The following is a 22,619-nucleotide window of genomic DNA, read 5'->3' as shown; positions in this document are numbered from 1 at the left end:
GGCTATGCATGCATATCTGACTTCTTCCTATGAGATTCTGATCTTAGTAAACAGCAGAAACTAGAAAGGTCAAAGAAGCAATACAAATGCTAACCTAGAAGAAAAGACAAGGCTTTGTTAATTTACTGTGTTTAGGTGTGCCCCTAAAAAAGAAAAAAGAAAAAAAGGTCCCCAAATGTTAACGTCTGGTTCTTCCTCAACAAAAAAGAACTGTATCAAAATGTATAATGTTGGGTATCATCCTGGGGGATGCTTTCATCAAGGTAAAACAGAATAGTAAGGACCAAGGTTCTTCCCCAACATGCTAGTCAAGCGGAAAGAACTGCACGAGGTAATTTCATTTCCTTGTATGCCAGACAGCAAGGGAAGACACAAGAGCCCAGCATTTCTGGAGTTGCGCCTCTCCAGGTTCAGTTCTAGTTTTCAGAAAACTCACTAACAGGTGGATTTTATCAGAAAATTTCTTAAAGAGCCCTCAGCTTCCGTATCTCCGTTACCTTCTACTAACCTTCCTCTTCAACCTGACAAAGAGCAGATAAATGCCTACTCACACTGTCAGTTTGTCTACAGGCACTGCACAGGCCAGCCTGAGAAGCCTTCTTCCTGAAATGAAAGTCGCTATCTAATGCAGAAGCTGCTGTCTGACTCTCTGGGGCTTGACTTTTCTTCCACTAAAAACGATTCAGTTTCCCAAACCTTATGGATTCACATCTTTTAAATGCAGACCCTAAAAGCTCCCAACACTAATTGCTTCAGGGAATGAAAAAACAAAAACAAAACCCGTATCAAACAGAATCCTTGTCTTCAAGAAAACCAGCCGCCTCCCATCCTGGAATGTCCACTGTGGCAAGGACTTAGTGTGTGCGGCTCCCTAGGGTGCCACGGCCCAGAGCAAACAGAAAAGAATCAAATCCCTATCAGCAAAGGAGACAACAGCACCTTAGCACGACAGCTTGCACTTCATTCCACTGAGGCCAAGTCTGAGGCCAATAGTGGTCAAAAGAGAATATGGGCTGGAGAGATGGCTCGGTGGTTAAGAGCATTGGCTGCTCTTCAGAGGTCCTCAGTTCAATTCCCAGCAACTACAGGGTAGCTCACAACCATCTGTAATGGGGTCCCATGGCTTTTCCTGGTGTGTCTGAAGACAGTTCTGGTATACTTTTCTTTTTTTCAACTTAGTTAAAAGAGAGAGAGAGAGAGAGAGAGAGAGAGAGAGAGAGAGAGAGAGATGTACAGATTTTTAAAAGCATTTTTGCATAAAACTATATGAATATATTTTTGTCAGTACTTGATTTTTTTTTTTAAAGATTTGATAGTATGTATTGAAATCTTACTAGTTACAATGAGCATAAAGTACATGTAAAACAAAACATAACATGGAAATAGTCAAAGTTTTCTTGGTGGGTAAAGATTAAACATGATGATTTTTAAATACCAAGAATTGCCACAAGGCTGCATTCTTAGCTCTTGAATTATTAATGATTTAAGGTCTAGGTGTACCCCACTCTGAGAGGGTGCTATACACTTTTTCTTTTTTTTTCTAAGAAGGACTGAGGTTTCAACATTTTGGCCTTTCCTTTTTTGAACTTTATATGGCCTGTGAGTTGTTTCTGGGGTGTTCAGAGCTTTCTGGAGCTAGCATCCAATTATCAGTGACTGTATATTACGTATGTTCTTTTGTGATTGGATTATCTCACTCAGGATGATATTCTCTAGATGCATCCATTTTCCTAGGAACTTCATAAACTCATTGTTTCTAATAGCTGAGTGGTACTCCATTGTGTAAATCCTCTACACCTTCTGTATCCATTCATCTGTTGAAGGACATCTGGGTTCTTTCCAGCCTCTGACTATTATAAATAAGGCTGCTACAAACATGGCGGAACATGTGTCCTTATTATATGTTGGAGCATCTTTGGGGTATATGCCCAGAAGTGGAATAACTGGGTCTTCAGGTAGTACTATGTCCAAAGGTCCTGGTATACTTATATACACAAAAATATATAAATGTTTCAGAACAGAGAGAGAGAGAGAATACAGGGTGGATGATGCAGGGGGTGCGGGCAGAAGCAACGGCACTGAGTCACTCAAAGGATGGGTTCAGACAGACAAGGAGGGGACGAACGAGATCATGGTGAGAATGATGGGATGCTGTGGCCCGATGGTGTCGCTGAAGACCTGCATGCTCAGGTTTGGTCCCTGGTGTGGTAAAGGTGGTAGGGCCTATAGGAAGGAGGGCCCAGTGAGAGGCCTTCGGAAGACAAAGTGGGATCCTGGACCTCCCTCTTCTGGACCAAGAGGTGAGCAAATGCCTTCTGCCTTCTGTCTCACCCCCTAGGGGCCCAAACCACTGTAATCACCCAGTACTGGGTGGTTCCCGCAAAGGCAAGTTTTCCCTCTGTACTCAGTAATTGTCTTGGGTCTTTTGTGATGGTCATATCGCATCGATCCTGTGGCAGATGATGGGGCAGGGCAGGCAGAAGGCTTGGAAAAGGTAACTGGATCCAAGCTAACCTCTACAGGAAGCAGACTAAAGGCAGACATGAATCTTAAACCTTGAGAGCCGCTGGACTACTGGCTGGCTGTCCCACACACAGTTAAAACAACCTCCTAAATCAAACTGGAAAGTTTACAAACACCTCTGGGTTAATAAAGAACAATAAAAACTGCAGCTTAAATTTGGTGACAACTTTCAAATGAATACGGATTCCTTTTCCCTCAGGGGACATTTACTTTTATCATCGCAGTGGGGCTACTTTAATGATTCTGAAATTGCAACTTTTTGATAACGTTAACCAGAGAATGATGGTATTTGCTGATTCTGGAAGACCCAGAAATACGCAGACGTCAAAGCTCCAAGTGGTTCTTTGTTGAGAGCCGCACTTTTGAAGACAGCTTCAGATAAACCCAACAATTGAGCTGCTGTAAATACCCTTGCTCTTTCATAAATTTCTCGATATATTTAGAAGTACAGCTTCCTTTGTTCACAGACTGCTCCAACTGTTCCATATTTAGATTCCCAAAGGTGTACCTTGGACTCATTTGATAGCTGAATGAATAGCTTCGTGGCTGGCTGAACAGGAGAGCTACCAGACGGCTGGGTTGAGATCTTGGAGATGCGCTATACAGAGTGCTTCCTCTGTGTGTGTGTGTGTATGTGTGTGTATGTGTGTGTGTGTTTCCCTGATTAGCCATCACTAAGGTCCTCACCTTTATAAGCATGACTTTCATATTCAACACAGTAAGACTGGATTAAGCTGGATTAGAGGCAGCAAGATGGTTTGATATATAATAGTTGTTCTTAAAAAAGGGGGGGCGGGCGTTGGGTATGGTGGCGCGTGCCTTTGATCCGGGTTCTTGGGAGGCAGAGGCAGGTAGGTCTCTGTGATTTCAAGCCCAGCATGGTCTACAGAGTGAGTTCCAGGACAGCCAGGGAGACATAATGAGACCCTGTTTCAAAAACAAACAAAGGTTCTGCTGGACAAGGAAGGAGGCGTTTGTGAGAGAGCAGGGCAGATGTACCATGAGCTAAATGAAGCACCTGTCAAAGCCCCTCCCTTGCCAAACGACCCCACCAACAAGCACTGATGATGCATTTCCAGCCATGTGATGCTCTAAAGTACGGTTCTCAACTTGTCAATCACAAACCCTGGGGGTGGGGGGGAGGGGTGGGACACTTTCCCAGAGACTGCGTGTCAGACCTGCTTGTCAGATGTTTACATTACAATTCATAATAGTAGCAACAGTACAGTTATGAAGTAGCAATAAAAATAATAAAAATTTATGGTTGGGCCTCACCATAACAGGAGACACTGTATCAAAGGGTTGCAGCCTTAGGGAGGCTGGAAACCATCTCCCTCCAGTCTGCCTGTGTGTAAGAGGCAGGAAGAGGTGAGCAGAGGGAGGAAGACTGTTGGTTACTGTGCTGCTCAGCTCTCCGTACTGGGACAAATGCCTGAGTTTTAACCTAGAAAGAGGAAGGCCTCGGCTTACAGTTTCATATGCTCAGCCCGTGGCCAGTTGGCTCACTGCTTGCTGTGGCGAGACAGTCTATAGGCAAAGGCAACAACTCACCGGGAAGCAAGAAGGGTGAGGGAGATCCAAGACTGAACATCTTGGCCTCATGTCTTAAAGGTTCCCCTGCCTCCCAATAACACCACAGGCTGCGGTCCATGCCTTTAGCCGAGGGACATTGACTGGGGACACTGAGTGAGGGAGACAGAGCATGGAGTGCCTGTCAGATTTCTGGGCAGCTTCTCATGCCTTGCTAAAACCTGTATCTTGGAGACTCACAGCTCTTAGATCACGATTTCCCTTTTAGCTTTTACATCTCCTGTGCAAATGAAGTCACAGGAGACGTTCAGCTGTTACAAACTTCATGTCAAGCTTTGAAGTGCTTTTTAATAGCAGAAATATTTGGCTCACGTGTGGGCTTTGTAGCTATGGTAAATACCTCTTAGTTATCTGTCGCTGCTGTTATCCCACACCTCCAATTTGGGAGAAACTCTGCATATGCATTGAGGCGCTAGAAAAGAATATTGAACTCTATCTGAGCACCTTTGTGAATGGGCTCCTTTTATTTCTTCTCTCATGGAACTAATATGTTCATCGCATTGTGCTGGTTATGGGTGGGGAAGCACTGGGCACAGAGGGACGCTGATTACTGTGACAGTGGCTGGTGGCTTTGCTTTCTTAGCTGCTGGAGGCTAAGTGGTCAAAGCAGCTCCTTACTGATCTTACAGTAAGATCACGCTCACCAAGTCATTTGCTTGCACATAGCCTCCATCCGTGTGTGTGTGTGTGTGTGTGTGTGTGTGTGTGTGTGTGTGTGTGTACATGAATGTGTGTGAGTATATGCATGTAGTAGAGGCTACAGGCCAATGTTGAGTGTTCTCTACCATATTTTGTGATACAGAATCTCTTACTGAACCTGGAGCTCACCTGATTGACTAAGGGCCAGAGACAGTCTTCCTGTCCCCACCTCTGCTGTGCTAGCACTCCAGGCACAAGCATTCTTGTTTCTTTGTCTAAACATGGGTGCTAGGGATTTGAACTCAGGTCCTTAAGCCTGTGATAAACACTTTACCAACTGAGCCATCCGAGTCCCTGCTTCCTGGCAATGCTTTATTGACTTGGAATAAAAATGTTCTTACATTTTACAAAAGAGTAAATTAGTCTGTGGTAAAGGTAGAAAAAGAAAAAAGAAAAGAAAAGAAAACAAAACAAAAAAGCCCCTCATTAGGGAATCATGTATCATTATTGAAATGCAGTCTGTGTATTTATGGCCTACTATGTGTCAGAATAATAGATACAGAAGTAGCATTTCTGTGAAGGGTCATATTTGAACAAAGGCCTGGATCTGCCCTGTGCTGAACAGTAACATTTTACCTCTTTATGTTATTTAATTATTTTATGAAATGATAACAGAAAATTCTATGGTACTTCCCAAGTTAAACACTTGACACTTTCATTCCTTGAAAAAGGCAACATTTTAGAAGTCTAGATATGTTTATTAATTAGTGATTATTAACACTCAGTAAACAACATTATGTCTTGTAAAAACACAATTTCGCTGCACAGCGTGAAGCGGGGGTCTATTATTCCGATTCCATATGCTGAACCCACTCAGATGGCCACAAACGACCTGAAGCATTAAATAAATGCAAACGAGAGACGGCATAGAAAATGCACTTTTGATTGATAACTAAAAGACCAGGTTGGGAAGCATGCGACAAATGAATCCTGACCAGAGGAGACGATTGTGCGAGCGATGGAGGAAGGGCTTCCCGAGTCTCCCTCCAGAGTGCTGAGATTACAGATCTGTGCCTTCGTGCCCAGATCGCTTTGGGTTTTATCCATTGTGTCTGGTCACCCAACTGTTCTTCTCAAACTAAGCAGTCAGGGTAGGCAAAGGTCCTCAACATGGAGAAACTTTAAGTGAAAGAGGAGGTCATTCCAAATGGAACTGTTACAGTAACAAAACCGTCATTAAACACACAAAGGGAAATGGACAGGAACAGCCATGGCACATGGAAAGTACCAAGGGTACCATTCCCCACCCAGGTCAGCTGGCCAAGGGTGGGATGGTGAGCACACAGGGCAAAGTCGTGCTCCCAACCTGGAAGAGGAGGAACCCAACGAGACCGGACACACCCGGACTACGAAAACCATCGCTAGATCAAGGTGTCCCGGCCTCAGCCATATTGCTGTCCTGGGGCAGGCACTTCTAGGGTATGGAGAGGTTAGCTGTGCTTTGAAAGCTGGCCAGGAATAATCTCTACCATTAGACATCAGAACCAGTAAAAACCAGTAGTGACATTGTTTGTTCTGACCCCAACTCCTAAGGACAACAACAGCAGAAACACCACCACCACCAACAAGTACAATAAAAAAATGTTCCCAGTGACTGCCAGAATCCATTAGGGTGCAAAACTGCCTATGATGAGGCTCACCGAAAGAAAGCCATAGAAGAAGGCTAATTTAAGCTGGGTTTTTCCCAACCTCACACTAAATAATCTTAGCATGAAATGACCCGAACTAAATATTTGTTTTTTTTTTTTTTTTGTGTGTGTGTTCTCATCTATTGAATGGAGTGTCTGCCGGCCTGTCTCATGGGAGTCTGACAAGATTAATTGAGATGACGCATGAGAAATGCTTAGAACAGTGCCTGACAAACAGAAAGTGCTCAACTAATGTTATTAGTATTTCTGCATTATTGTGAGTCATCCAGAGTATCAAGAAAGTAGTTTCAACGGGGACATTTTAATTCAGACAGGATGCAGAGAGTTTTCTTACCAGCTCGATATCTTCTGAGTCTTAAACACGCCAGTCTTCCGATTGCTCTCGATGATGCTGTTCACATCTATGGGGTACGGTTAAGAAAACTTCTGCAGCGACTATGGACAAGTAGAAACCTAGAAACATATTGGCTTCTAATCACAACGGGATCAACACAGGGAAATGCTAACCCACCACCGGCAACATCTTTTCATTCCCTGACTTCCACCTGTGGAAGGACCATCTCGGTAGCATCATGGCAGGGCCCAGAGGACCAATGCAGGAAGGCACTGCCGGGGAGCATGAGATGCTGTGCCACTTCCCAGGCGTGTGTGTGTGTGTGTGTGTGTGTGTGTGTGTGTGTGTGTGTGATAGGTCAGGTATCCAAGGACAGGTATCCACCAGTCCCTGAGGAGGACAAGGACGGCCTTTGTTGACTTTTCAATCTCCTCAATGCCTGTAAGGGGAGAGGTGAATTTCGGGGAGTGTTGGGAGGAGGCAGAGAGAGGGGTGGAGAGAAGCTTGGAGCATCTTCAGGAGAAAATGCAACTTGGAAGAAGAAGTCAACCTAGTGAGAAGTTCTTGAAGGGCCTCTGCCTGTGGCCATGAGCTAGCACAGGACTCGTGCAGAAGAGCCTTTGTGGACCGGATTCCTGACATCTGAAGGCCCTGAGGAGAATCGAGTTTCAACACTAGGAAAGGCTGGACTCAGGCTTTCTGAGTGCTGTCCTCCTCTCTCTGCTCTGGCCCTGCACTGTCCCAGCCTAACAGACACACTACCTCCGACACCCAGAAGAGCTCCTGTGGTCTTATTCTTGGTACCGACCTGTCTCTAGTTTCCCTGCAATCCCCTGGCTTTCCAATCTCTAAACGCCCCCACCTTCTCCTTTATTTGATGTAACACATTTGCCATATGAAATTCACAACCCCTCTCCTGGAATAAGGTGAGCTTAAATAAACAAGAAATAAAATAACTCCAGCGAAGGCCGCACGCTGAATGAAAGTGGGCCCACGGGGAGGACACCAGGCAATGATGTTCCCCTATTGCTCGGAAAAACAGATTTCCTAAGTGTTCGGAGCACACACTGGCCAAGATCTCCCTGTCAGAACAGAACCACGGGATTCTAAAACTCAAATCTCTGCTTGAACCACCAGGCACACCCATTCCTCTCCGAGTGAATAAACAGGTGCTGTGGTAGTTTTCTTTGCTCAGGAGTGGGGAGGAAAAATCAATTAGGTCTCCTAATGGTGGGCTTTGTTGAGGTTTACAAGAGTGGCACAGTGCAGACTTTCCTTTTCCTGGGTGAACTTTCCTGTATGCAAATTAAATACCATTAAATTACATTCATTAAGAAAATAAAGGAGACTAATTTGCCTACTTGTTTTGATTAACTAAAATGACACACCGGCCTACGGCTTCTATTTCAGGAGCGTTCTAGATGAAGTATCTTGCAGGAAAGGACGCTTGACATCTTCATTCGGAGAAGCAAAATTAGTAGCGTCAACTGACAACTGTTTTTTATTAAGTCCCCTCCCCTAGCCACACCCTACTCTGCGTTTCCATGGTTTCCAACTGCCTGCCACAATGTGCCCAGCACACCTGTAGAGTCCTATGAGTACATGACTAATCTATCAAGCAAAACATATGATTTTGTTAGGGGAGGTAATACTTTTTATAAAATAGCCACAGGGATGTTAAATTATATAACTCAGAAAACCTATTAATAATTTTTAGTAAACATCTTAACACTATATGCTTTATACAACTTATAAACCTGGGTGGCCAGGCCTGGAGCAAGCATGGATATTTATATTCTAGAAGTTTATTTTCTTAATGAAAAATTCACAGCAGTACTTAGGCTACCTTAGTCTTAGAAATGGGCAGGAAATATGCTCTGTGGTTTAGAAGGGCTTTTAAATATGTTTAAAAGAAGCACAAAGAGAAAAGATGGCGGGTGTTGTTTCAGAGCGTCTCCTTAAGAGATGAACTCTGATACTGTGCCCCCAGCCTTTTGCTCTGATTGTGACGCTCCTTCTGGATGGCACTGTGTCCAATCATAGATTTTATCATTTCCCCATGTCACCTCAGGGTAATAAAGGAAATCCAATCAAACTGAGTCAATACGAGCAGGATAATGTTCATCACGACAGATCCAATCCTGCTCTGTGACCGGCTCCTACCACCCAGAAGACCTCACTGGGAGGGGCTGGGAGCCAGTAAAGCCGTCCTGTGGTTTCTGGGTGAGGGGAGCAGCTGCCAGTGGCTCAGAGGGAGCCAGAATTCCACCTCTAGCTTCCTCCCTAAACAGAGCACATGTCAGAAACGGGCCTCCATTTTTATTATCCGCTTATTTTTATTCTTAAATATGTATACTCGGATATAATAGCAACAACAGTCTTTTAGGTCATCTGCATACATTATAGGTATGTAAAATACTGTTGAAAATATTAGCGAGTCTGTGTAATCGCTAATTGAATTTATCAGTTGTACATACATTTTGAATCAGGTTATTCTTAAACTTATTTATTTAGTTGTTTATTTAATGTGCATGGGTGTTTTGCCTGCATGTGTGCATGTGTGTGTGTGTCATGGGGAGTGTATCATGTGTGCCTGATGTCCTTGGAGATTAAAAGAAGACATCAGATCCCCTGAGACTGGAGTTAGAATCTGAGTGCTGGGAATTGAGCCTGGATCCTCTGAAGAGTTCCCATAAGCTATCTGTCCGGCCTCTGGATTGTTCTTTAAAAAATAAAAAAAGATTTTATTTTAAACTCTGTGTGTGTGCATGTGTGTGTATCTGTGTGTGTGTGTGTGTCTGTGTGTGTGTCTGTGTGATCTCTGTGTGTATGTTTGGATATGTGTATGAATCCTGGGGAGACCAGAGGTGCTGGATCACTCCTGCAGGGAGAGCAGATCCTGGAGAAGCAGGTACACTCTTAACTGCCAAGACAGCTCTGCAGTCCAGCATTGTTCTTTGAACCAGAAAATATTTAAGAAATAATAACACTGTGACCCATGAGGCATTGCTTTTTTTGGGGTTTATGTTATCTTTAATTTCATTGGGGGATTAAAAGGGAGGAAAGAACACTAAGATTATAACATAAATCCTATTAATTTTGATCTCTAAATGACTTTTTACATGCTCAGAATCAGTGCTGTTTTTTTCTTATTCTGATTTAAGGTTACATTCTGTCTGTCTATCTGTGTCTGTCTATTGTTTAGTTATTTTAACACGGGGTTTCTCTGTGTAGCCCTGGCAATCCTGGAACTCGCTCTGTAGACCAGAGCATGTGTGTGTATCTGCTTGTATGTGTGTGTGTGTATGCGCGTGCGCACGCGCCTCCCTGGTGAGTGCTGGGATTAAAGGCATGTCTGTTACTCTTAAATCTGTTCCTTACTCCAACAAACGGAGAGATGACAACCGGGTACCACCAGGTCTGTTAGCAATGCTAACAGAACCTTTATGCATGTCCGTCTCGCCTTCCCACAGCAGGAGCTGGGAAACAGGAGTAGTGTTTTGAGCACTGGACCGTTCTGCAGACAGCAGCACAGAGACGGGGTTAAAGCAGGTGTTTGAAGTCGATTGGTCAGCGGCCACAGCCAGCCAGGTTGCTCACCTGCAGGTGTTTTTCCTTCTTTCCCTCCTATTTTCCCTCCTTCCTTCCTTCCTCTTTTGCTTTGAGACAGGGTTTCATGTAACCCAGGCTGGCCTCGAACCCCCAATCCTCTTCCCCCGACCTCCCAAGTGCTAAGATTGCAGGCAAGTTGCCCAGACTCAGGTTCTGCTTTTACTCATGATGGTTCGGAGAAGGTTTTGCAGCGATGGGAATTCAGCCAACGGCTCCTCTCCCTTAGTCTTTTTTCATCGCTACATTTCACCAACTACACCTTCCTGAGCAGTTATTACATGTGAGCATTTAGGCATTTCTTTCCTCCTACACTAACATGGAAATAACAAAGGACAGCACTGGCTCCTTAGTTAGATTCCCAGCGCCCACAGCGAGGCTCATAACCATCTGTAACTCCAGTTCCAGGGACTCTGATGCCCTCTTCTGGCCTCTGCACATGGAACGCAGGTGTGTGGGAACGCAGGTGTGTGGGAACGCAGGTGTGTGTGCAGCACAAACACCCATGTCACAAACTAAAAAATAATAATTAAAAATCGAGAACTGGGTAAAACAGATGATTCCACTTCCAACCCATCCTCTCCATTCCTGTGGGTACGGATGAAATGCTATCTTTAGGGAGAGATGGCTCTCAGGATGGGAACCTGGATTAAAGCTAGGGAGGCACCTTAAGGACCAAGGAGAAACTTAAGGAAACCTACTCATGATTCTGAGAAAATATTCAAGATATAAAATTCACTTTACCTCAATTCTTAATTTCTTCTTAAACATCTCTTTGCATTAAACCTCAGATCAACAGCTAGGTCTTCAGGGTCAAGATTCTGAAGCCTAGAGACATAGGGAACCTATGGTACATCTTAGAAAGATAAAAGGCCACACGATTGGCAAACGTGCTTGTGTAATACACAGGTCCAGAACTAGTCTCCTCATTGCCTCATACACTAAAAATAAGTCAAGTTCCTTCTCTCTTGGTCTTTCTCTGTCTGTCTGTCTGTCTCCCTCATGTCCCCATTTCCCCCCCCCCCCACAATAGATCTTTATACTTAAAAAAAAGCCAAGAAATAACAAAACATGCCATTTTTCCTGTAAAAAAATTAAAAGATAAAAATCGGAACGATAAAGACGTAGAGACCAGTAAATAAGACTAGCTGTGTTCACTCCATTCAGAAACCACTAGCAGCGAGATGACTTAAAAACGACAAGAGGAACTCACAGGCTGACCCCGAGGGGCGACCGCCAGGTTGATTTTATCATCTCTCTGGTTTCTGTTCATTTGTTTCTTAATGCGCTCATCTTGCCCATTAAGAATAATTAGCAGCTCTGCCTAGAGCTTTGCTGGCTTCAGACAAGGTTTCTCCCCACTTGTTGTGGCTGGCATCTGCCTTTACTTTTAGCAAAGTAAATTTTGGATCATATCCTACAGTTGCTGTCTAATTTGAGCTTCCTAAAATTGTAAAGGAAAGACATAAACAGCGAGTCCCGGATGAGTTGTCTGATTTATAGGCTGCGTCGGCGCTGCGTGATTTGGCGGATGATTTCTTCTTACCGAGGGGGACTCACTCATATTAATTCGCTCTGCAAAACAGATTACAAACAGCCTGTTGTAAGCTGTTGCAAATCAACAACAACATTAGTATTAAAAGCAGGAAACCGCATTGCCAATTTTAAGGCTTTTGCATGCTTTTTTCTCTTAATTAAAATAAATTAGATCTACTTACAACAGAAAAAAGGCACACAGACATGGAAGGGGCGCACCATAAAAACTGAACCCTATCGGGAAGGTCCTAAGAGATGAAATAAAACGCACAGCCAGTTTGGGTCTGCATCCTGAAAGGACCTACTTCATCTACATTGTAAGGTTCTCCCCTCCTGCCCTTTGGCACCCCGCTATATTAAACCCATTGTAAAACCCAGCACAATAAAGCTCTCTCAGGGCTGAGCCTCCGAGGACCAAATGTTAAAAATCCATTTTCTTGGGAGGGGGCTGTACCAATCATTTCTTTGAAAGGCGGCAGAGTGAATGGCAGAATCTGAGCTTTCCTCCCTGGTTTCAAGAGCTGGCCTGGCATCTCTGCTGTTTGAAGCAAAGGTGTGGTGATAATTAATCACATTACTCCCTTCCCTTCTCTGGAGCCTCTGTAGATTAGCTCAATAATAATTTTTAGTACAATTAAATTTACATACTGATTCCAGATGCTTCTCACAGTTTGATGATAAAAACTTCTAATTGATTTCTGGGGCTATTAAAGTCACTTGCTGACTTCAGGGCTACTGGGCCCAATCTGAATGTTTCCATAATCAAAACATCTCTCTCTCTCTCTCTCTCTCTCTCTCTCTCTCTCTCTCTCTCTCTCTCTCTGAGAGCTTCTCACTGCTCTCCGTGCTCCCTGACCAGGAGGAGCACAGTCAATGATACAGAAGAACCCGGAATATATGAGTGAATGGGATATTTAGAAGGACTTGCCACAGCCTCAAGATCATGATTAAAACCTGTTTAAAAAAAGGGAAGCACCTTTTGTGATCTCTTTCCCTGGTGTGAAAGACCAAGATTGTGATTGGCTGTTTTTCTTTCCTGAATTTTTTTTTTTTTTTAAGGGCTGTCAGGCAATTAGCTGGGTGGGGCTCTGCAGAGACCACAGCTGCTGCACAATGTTAGTCACCGAGGTTCTGGTTCCTCCTTCCTCCTGTGTGAGCAGCTGACAGAGCTGCTGTCAAGTTTATTTTCGAAAAAAAATTACAGAGTGGAGGAAAGATGTAGGAAAAATCAAAAATAGAAAACTAGGCTTTATATAAAAGGCTACAAAATTCAAAGCTGCTTCAAGCCCTTGAAGGGACTGAAAATTCAAATAAGGGTCTTGTCTTCCTCACCATGGGGGTGGGGGGGATCTAAAGCAAACAGATCTTCCAATTTCCCTCTCAATTTCTAACTGCTACTAACTGCCTTTGAGCAAATCTGCTAGACTGCTAAAATAACTTGCGTTCACTTTCTTAGTTAAAGTACAGTTCAATTTCCGGAACTCTGTGTACATATTAGCAAAGCATAATCTAATATAATGGAGTTGGAACTGTAATAGCATAGGAGAAAGAAAACAGGGGAGATAGCTTCTAAATCCTAAATAAAAGGAGATGAGTAAGACCAGAGCTGTTTCCATCGGGAGATATAGGCAACCCTTCAGCAATTAGCATGGGTAGGTACAATATGACGTGCATGTATGATATCACATGTACAGGGGACAGATGTTAATATTTATAAGCAACATCAAAGAAAGTAAATAATGATTTTAATCTGCTCAGTGCTGGAGGATGTTAACGAGAATAAAGGAGCAAGAATGTTTCAAAATTATGAAGATTTCGAATCGCCTCGAGAGGCTCCCAAAATACAGACTCCTTCAGCGAGGAGTGTCTGGAAACCCTATGAAAAGGAAGACGCACACGGTCATCCACACACAGGGACTTCATATGTTGCTCGTTTTCCTTAATTACTGATCATGTGTACGGGAAGCTCTTGTTTAATACCCAGCGCTGTCTGTCTTTTATGTCGACTGTTACGCAGCCTGGGGGCGGGGGTGCCCCCCCCACACACACACACAACGAACGAACCGGCTTTCTATGTGAATAAGGATACTTCTGATGGCCTTTTCATTCCCATCAGTTAGCAGAACTTCTTTGACATCTGCAGAAATAGCAACCTGGAAAAAAAAAAAAAAGGAAGCAGGGGCAAACAATGCGCAGACACGCTCGCCTGTGTGGAAGTGAGGACGGAGTGACAAGCCTTCCGTATCATGTCTCCTCACCTATTTCTCCGTAACAATCTTCAATCTTTTTTCATTTTATGTCTGCATTATTTTAATCATTCAATCAAATCAGTCAATACTTTTATCATTCCATTTGCGGGAGCCTCTATCTTGCTATCATTCTGTTCGGTAATTGCATTGTGACAGCGGATGACGGTGTTCTGAGAGGCTTTCATTTGTGGGCTTCTGTTTATCTAGTAGAGCCATCATACAAGGCTGTCACTCTGCCTTTCAGCTTGCTTCTGTCTGGCTGCCTGATGCCCTTCATATAACTTTGCATTGCAGGCAGATGGCTTTGTGAGGGTAATTTTTTTGTGAGCTTTGACATGCTCACACATTGGGCTGTAACCTCGACACATTGTATAAGAGCGACAGGTTTGTCAAATGCCAATCAGTGTAACAATATGCTTTTATTTGTAGAGACATAAAAACTTGTCTAATGCACTGTGCCGCCACATAATATCTCCTGAATACATGACTCAGAACCCAGAGAATGGGGAACGTCGCTCCTGAATGGCCAATCTAATTCAAAAGAATCTAATTACTGAGCGCTCTGGATCATGTTTGTTGGTATAATAGTGCAGGCAAAACATTAGCAGCTATCTCATGGTGCTCCAACTGTGATTTGCCGGGCTAGTCCTGTATCTTAGCAAATGGGACTATAATCTGAAAAAAAAAAAAAAATGCTTTCGCTATAGCAAAGAAAGACTGTGCGGGTCCTGGAATGTCACAACAAGAGATATTGACTACACTGAGGTAAGATGTTTCTGCTCATCGAGGCAACCATAAAATCAATATGATTCGAAAGTCAGTCAGTCTAGAAGGTCTCTCAAGACCCGGCAGCTTGACCGCAGCTGATGCTGTTGACGGTTCTCTGACCCAGCAGTTGGAGGCCCTGGAACATTTTTCCTTTTGTTTCTGCCTCTGAATGGGACTGGAATTGAGAAAAGACCTACCATGAGCCCAGCCAAGCATGTCATGCCTCCCCCTAGCTCACACACAGCAAGGTCCCTGAAAGAGAGAAAGACATGGTAGAACCCATACAAATTAGGTGGCAGTGGTCAGAGCCATATATGTGTTACAAGAACAAATTGCCAGCTGCAGTGAGGACGGAACGCCACTGCCAGGGAGTTGTGGGGACAAGACTGGCCTACCTCATGGCGTTTTGTGTTTTAAAAATAATTATGAAATAGAAAAGTCACAAAGCAGGCAGACCAGTGGGGGTTCCCTCATTAGTGTTTGCTGCAACATTACCACCGCTGAGCTGAAAAATCCGAGAAGGTTCCTTTTTTTCCCTTGTCAATGGCGCTGTCTTTTGGAACTAAACTAGCTAGAGTAACGAAAGAATTGTTAGGGAAGGGTAACATTCTTAATCCACACCCATGCTTTCTTAAGTTAGACATGCAAAGGAAGAAGCTATCTGCGGGTGTGGACTTACATTACAGTCACACACAAGGCACAGACAGATGCAATCCCGAGGAACGTTTTGTTTTTGTTTTTTAAATTCTAAGACAAGCTGAAATATTTCGGGAAGATGAACCACCCCTTATAAAGCACAATTACCCAAGAGCATTTAGTAATTAATGCTTGGATCCAAACTGACCGGGAGCACAACACAGAAGAACAAGGCAGGGGGATGAGGCGGCGAACCCGAGCAAGCCCAGGCTGGAGTCTGGGCTCAGAGTTAGGGCTCAATGTGTCATTCTACACCGCTCTCCCTTTTTGTGCCTAAATGTGTGACAGTCTAACCCGGTCACCCGGGCTCACTGCTTGCTGATTGGAGCTTAAGCACAGCCAGATGAGCACAGGCCGACCCCAGGGCAGCTGTGGGGCCAGACTCAGGCCTGCCCTCGGCGTACCTCATATGCTTAGCCTCCAAGTTCGGGAAGTTTATGGAGAAAAAAAAGCAAAATTAAAGTGTGTTGCAGGGAGGGGGTGGCAAAAGAGGACATCCGTACTAGAAATTATTTTAATGTGTATTTAGGTATTCACAGTAACCATGGATTGATTGGTAAATATTGACCCACAAAGCTTAAATATTACATGGTATCGACCTAATCTTTTAAGAACATATAGTTAAAGCACATTATGATCGCTGATGGCTTGTTATAAAACATAATGGAGTGAGGTATACATAGTCTGTTTATAAAATGATAATTAAATTAAATACCCTAAACCTCTACTTTCTGCTTGTACCAAAGATCTCTAGAATTTTAAAATAAAAGTCCTCCCCCCTTAAATCCTACCCATGATTTGATACAGAACACATATTTACAGCTAAAAATATTGATTTCTTCAGTATAGTAATTTATATTATGCATATTGTCATGGACACAAAAATACGTTTACAGCCAGAGGAGCTTCAGTGGATGGCTGTAAAGCATTTACCTAATATGTTATGAGGTCTGCTTCCCAAGTTACAGAGCGTACTTATCGTGGGGACCTTTTTTTTTTTTTTTTTTTTTTTTTTTTGACCTTCACAATCAGCAAGGATTGATTGTACCTCCACTCCTGTTTCCCCCAAATCAAAGCGAAATAAAATGCTCTGAGTGAAAATCAAGAGCCTTTGATATACAGCTAAAGCTGTCTGTGAGACTTTAGCCGGAAGGCCGTGTGGATGCCTCCTGAGAAGCAACACGTGTTCATGGGAACTCTATTTCTCTTTCTCTTTCTCTTTCTCTCTCTCTCTCTCTCTCTCTCTCTCTCTCTCTCTCTCTCTCTCTCTCTCTTTCTCTTTCTCTTTCTCTTCCTTTCAACAATTTACAGTCTGGAGAATGTAGCACAGGCCATTTTCAACATGTGAGATGAGCTAAACAGACACCTTGACCTCGGCCCTCACCTGAGTTAACCTCGGCCCTCACCTGAGTTAGCCGCGGCCCTTACCTGAAATCATCACTGTGCTTGAGGCAGTAGTAAGCCAAAACCTCCTCAGATGGCCAGATGCCTGGAAACACAAGATGAGATACTAGGGTTAGACAGTCTTTTCTTCCAGAGTAACTTCTAAGATGAAGGCTCAGCACAACCCACTGCAGCTCCAACCAAACTTAATGCCATGGCCCCTTGCCGTGTGCCAGATCATGACCTTCCTTGGCTGTTGCTTTTGTAATGGCCAATATTATGACCTTTCCCAGTAGAGCAGCCTCTATAAACTTTGCCAAACTTCAATCACAACAGACCAAACCAAGCAACCAACGTTATGGATATCAAAACTTAAATGTTGACAGTAGTTCATGTGGATCTTAATCTTAAACAAAATTAATGAACGTCAGTGGAGGGCTTGCTAGATGTGCATATGCAGTTCCTTTTAGGCACAAAAAAAAAAAAAAAAAAAAAAAAAGAAAGAGAAAAAGTTAAGATCACTTTAAGGAGCAGAGAAAACTGCAGAGGTCATTCAATCTCCCAATACTGTTCCGAATTACTGCTTCAAAATATCCTCAGGTTTTATGTTTCTTTAGTTAAAAAACCAAACTGCAATATAAAATTAAACATTAATTCCACCAACTTCAGCATGCCTTTAAATCAAATGGTATTCCTATACACTAAAGCTCATGGACAGAGATTCCCCATCACCTATACATCTACTGAGGAGACCTAAAGTCCCAGAGTGACCATGACTTGCTTCTGGATAAAGATGTTAGAACTCAGTTACTAGTGGTTGCCATAGGGTGGTTGGATCATACCTGCTTTTAATTCATTTCCCTATACTTTTTTTTTTTTTTTTTTTTTTGTATTCTCCAATATTTTTCCATTAGCCTACATCACCTTAGAGTAGAACAAATAATCTCATAAAAGTTTTGGTTTCCTCAGACGGATCGGACCCAACCATCCATCCGTCGGCCGGGTCCCTTTCCCACCCAGGCTTCCGGTTTGAGCTGAAGGCAGCTCAGTAACCCTGGGAAAGAGCAGTCTCCTCCCAGCACCCAGGCCTTAGCTGCCAACCCTTGCCACAAAGTTACACACACTGAAAAGACTTGATTTTTTTTTTTTCCTGCCTAGACGGATCTCCTACTTTGAAGAGGAAGAGGTGGCTTCACTAAAATGGCTTCACTACTTCACTAAAGTAGTGGTGAACTCACTACTCCAACCTCCCAGCATTTTCAGGAGAAAGGACAACTTGGGAGGGGACAAAGAAAACCAACAAGAGGGTCTGGAAACACATTTAGAGGGAAGGGAGTCAGGGAGCAGAGCGAGACCACAGATTGCTTGAAGCCAGACCGTTCGGGCACTGGTTGCGGTGCTGTCCTTTGTTGGCTGAGAGACTTTGGCGAGGTCACCTACTGACTGGGTCTCAAGCTTTTCATCTGCTCACCATAACAGTTGCAGCAGCAACTTCACAGGATCACTGTGAGGATCGGATGAGTGAAAAACACGCAGTGTGATTGGGGACAGTTCGGAACTCACAATGAGCACAAAGAAAAAGTCGGTTGTTACTGTTGGCCTCTTGCAAAGAGTAGCCAGGAGATTGCATGTGGACCACAGCAATTATCCCAAGAGTCATGACAGGGGGGAACGGCCTTTGCCTTTGCTTTGTCAGGACCCTAAAGTCATAAGGCCTGTACACCTCCACGCATAAAGGACTTCATAAAGACGGAAGTACATAATGCAGTTCTCTAAGGAAGACCCGATATTGCTCTCGCTGAGTAGAGATAATTACCACAGGAATGAACTTCTTTATGCCCTGAATACATGGCTGTGAGGTTTTTAAAGAAAGTAATGATAGGGGAAAGTTATTTAACTAAAACTTAGGCCCCGATGAAGAATCAATGTGACTTTCAAAGTGCAGAGTCTTTTCAATTCGTTTTATATTTTCCCCAGAAATTATAGAGTGATTTTTAAACTAAGTTAAATACAAAGATCAAAAGGCTAAATTTCTACCATTAGCAATATAACCACTGTTAATGTTTTAGACATCATTCCGACAACCCTTTCTAGTCATAAAGGCATCTCACTCAGTTGGAATCTTGTCATGCAGGGATTCAGTAACTTGGTTTTGCTCCCATCCAAGAAGGCTAGAGAGAGTCTATGACACGGAGCCTACACTCCAGTTGTGTGGTTGGTACCAACTGCTTACACACTCCACTATGCATCCACATTCAATTAACCCGTTTCTTCTTAACCGACCATTAAGGTAGATTTGAAGTTTGTAATTTTATAAGATTATAAATTAGTAGCAGGAGTAGAAGGACATTTCTTTCCTAACAGTTTTTCATAATTAGAGATGGGATACCTGGTCAAAAATTGAGGACAGGGTCTGGAGAGATGGCTCAGTAGTTAAGGGTACTTTCTGCCCTTGCAGATTACTGGGGTTAAACTCCTAGCACCCACATGATGGCTTACATCTATCTCTAACTCTAGTTCCAAGGCATGCACCGACCTCTTCTGGCCTCCAGGAGCACCAGGGCATGTATGTTAAAATACATACATGTAGATAAAATACTCATACATAGAAAAGAAAAATAAACAAATCCTTTACAAATTAATAGTCCATATTCTGGTGGACAGGTTGGCCATCCCTAATGTAGAATCCAAAATATTACAAAACCTGACATTTTCTGAGTGTTCATATGATGGCTAATGGTCACAGGTCACAGGTGACATTCATCAAAGCACAGCTGCACTCAAAGCACCGCATAAAACCATCTTTGGGTGACTTGTATAAAAACATATAAAGCAACTGAATTTCATGTTTATACCTGGACTCCACTTACAAGGTATTATATAACTCCAATTTAAAATGATCCCAAATTTAAATGCCTCTGGTCCCAGGCTTTTAGGATAAGGGATACTGGATCTGTATGTAACTGGTCCCTTATATGTGGGACTCACTTGCTCCATAATTCCCCAGTAAGAATGTTTGTTCTGGGCTGGCTCTTGGGACTCAAGTCCTAGACCACACGTGACAGTGAGAAGGTTGGGGACCGACTGCACAGAATTGCCCTCTGACCTCCACACAGGGGCAGCTGCACACATTCTACATCATTACCCACAGAGTAATAAACATTTAAAAAAATATTTGTTTCTTCAAAGCCTTTCAAGAGGTGGCTTTATTGGTACTTTAAGTGACTAATTTTTTTTGTTTGTGTGTTAATTATATCCACAATGGGTTTCGTTAGAGCATTTTCATACACTTACATGTTTGTTGCTTGTGTTGACTCTTTTACCCTCCCTACTACTCCCCTTTCTGTTGTTGCTGGTCCTCTTTCTAGCCCCTCCTCCACTCCCCTTTCCTTTTAGCAATTGATGTCACTCACTGGGTTTCCTTCGGCTGCTTTCAGAACCCTGAGCAAGGATTGGTCACAGGACCCTGGCCTCTCCACTAGTGGCTACAAAGCTGAAGAAGATGTTTCTCTCCCTTTCCGCAACATGAGGTCCCCATTGATACTGAGGTGAAGGTGAACTACTATTGGCTACTATTATCTCCTATAGGTCCCTGCAGGCCTCTCTGGTCCTTCTTCCCCACACAGCAGGGTGCCCACAGGCCCAGTCTTGCATAGGTCTCCGGCCAGTAACCCCTGCTACTGTGAGATCAACTGCTACAATGATGATGTCAAGCTCTGAGAACACCTCACAACACCCCTTCCTCCATCCCTTACCATCTCCTGCAGTGTCCCGCAGTGGTCCTTAGGAGGAGTGATATAAAAGTCAGATTCATGGCTGATTAGTAGCACACATTGGCTACTAATGAGTTATGCAGTTACCATGGCCCACTGTAAAAAAGGAGCCTTTTCTGGCCAAAGCCAATGGCTGCACTAATCTTGGGTATGAGCACACTTATTTCAAAGTTACTTTGATGGGCATGTTGTGTTCATTTAGCAAAACAATAGCTGTCTTTACTTCCCCACTAGGACCTACGATCAATGGTAGAGGATGTAGAGTCTCTCCTGAGGAGCAGGTTTCAGATCCTCTCCAGAGAGTGGCTGCTTTCCCTTGTCACCGGTCTGCCATCATTGCCCCAGTGGGCACTTCTGCCCTGTTGGTCAGCAGTGGAACATGCAGGGTACACAGCCCAGGAAGACAACCATGATGATTCCGCCCCAAGCAGCCTGAACAGCACTACCCCGTGGCACTATGGGAGCTGGCTAGCAGGGACCAGGGTTCCATCCTGGTTCCAGCTTTAGTCCTCTGTGTCCTAAAATCAAAGTGCGTGGATGATGTCGTTGGCAATGATCTATTTCTGGAGGGCAAGAAGCCAGGTCAAATGCCTGTTATTTTATTTTAAATAACGTTAAAAAATTTTAAAGTATCATTATAAATCAAGTCTGGGACAACATACTTCAACCCCACTAGGATAGCTCTCATTAAAAAAAATAAAAATAAAAAGAGTCAGGCAATGGCTCCATGCATGAAGTTGCAGTAGGGATGCAAAGCATGGAGTGTCTGTGGATGGACACAAAGGGATGTAAAAGAAAGGAAGAGGGGCACGGATGGACAGAGGGAACATGGATGGACAGAATGGTCCTTCAAAGTCGAGCCTCATGAAACAAAGTCCTGAAGAGAGGGACGTTTTGATGTATTATCATGGAGAGAAAGGCAGAGAGGGAGACCAGACAAGCCTGGAGGGGAACTTACGGGACCCGATCACAGAGGCTCCAAAAGCAGTGCTAAACTGCAAATCCTTTGTAAAATCTTTGGTTTAAGCAACAGACTGCTGGATCTGACTTACATTTAGAAATTAATCCTGGATAGTCTAGAGAAACCTGGTTGACCGGGGTACAGGGAGACAGGAAGAACCCGGGTAAGGTCCTCCCCATGTCCCTTGTCACTGCCTCTGGAGCCTTACACTCCCTACATCTAATGACCTAGTGGGTCTTGTCAGCCACTTCTCAAAAACATCTCAAATCATCTCCACTAACCATGACCCAGGAACTAACAGACAGGGGCTCGGGAGTGTTGACAGCCTTGGTTGTGAACAAGATGGTGGACATAGACAGATGCATATGGGAGTTTCTTCCCCTTCCATGAGCTTTGGTAGCTGATTTTATGTATTAAACACAGGGGATGCCTGGACTGTGACAACATACAGAGAGATACTGGGGCTTATATAATGTCGTCTTTTTGAGTTTTAGAATCCTCGTCTGCAAAATGATAGGTTTCATTCAGATTATGTCCAGGGGGCCTTCACCCCATGAAAACTACAATAAAAAAGAGGCCCCACCTTCTGGACTTAGATGGAGCTCATCCTGAGCCCCTGTTCTTACGGATCTGTGACCTTGGCAAGGTGCTTAACCTTTTAAAGCCTCTTCATCCACTCATGGAGCATGCCGTTATTAACAGCCATCCGCCTTAGAAGGCAGGCTATCATAGTGATTAAAGCACAGCCTTTCCCTAAATAGCTTCTGTGGAGGCAGAAGACAATAAATAGAATTTCAGGTACTGAGTGGTACTATAAGGAAAAGAAAACACAGCAAGAAAACACAAAAC

The 22,619-nt window shown here is 43.6% G+C and overlaps 1 protein-coding gene across 1 annotated transcript in view; it reads right to left on the bottom strand.

The window, feature by feature from the left end:
* Positions 1-22,619, bottom strand: part of CAMKMT (calmodulin-lysine N-methyltransferase) — a 354,261-nt gene that overhangs the window by 45,479 nt on the left and 286,163 nt on the right. Inside the window, exons 4-7 of the mRNA XM_080914884.1 lie at positions 17,082-17,142; positions 15,155-15,209; positions 14,030-14,093; positions 6,796-6,862 (exon numbers count right to left, since the gene is read on the bottom strand). Of these exons, the coding sequence (XP_080771010.1) occupies positions 6,796-6,862; positions 14,030-14,093; positions 15,155-15,209; positions 17,082-17,142 (247 nt within the window). The remainder of the gene's footprint in view (positions 1-6,795; positions 6,863-14,029; positions 14,094-15,154; positions 15,210-17,081; positions 17,143-22,619) is intronic.

The sequence above is a fragment of the Micromys minutus genome (assembly GCF_963924665.1).
Source record: "Micromys minutus genome assembly, chromosome: 3".
Taxonomy (NCBI): domain Eukaryota; kingdom Metazoa; phylum Chordata; class Mammalia; order Rodentia; family Muridae; genus Micromys; species Micromys minutus.
Note: the sequence above shows the minus strand (reverse complement) of the source record. Positions and strands in the feature narration are given on the sequence as shown.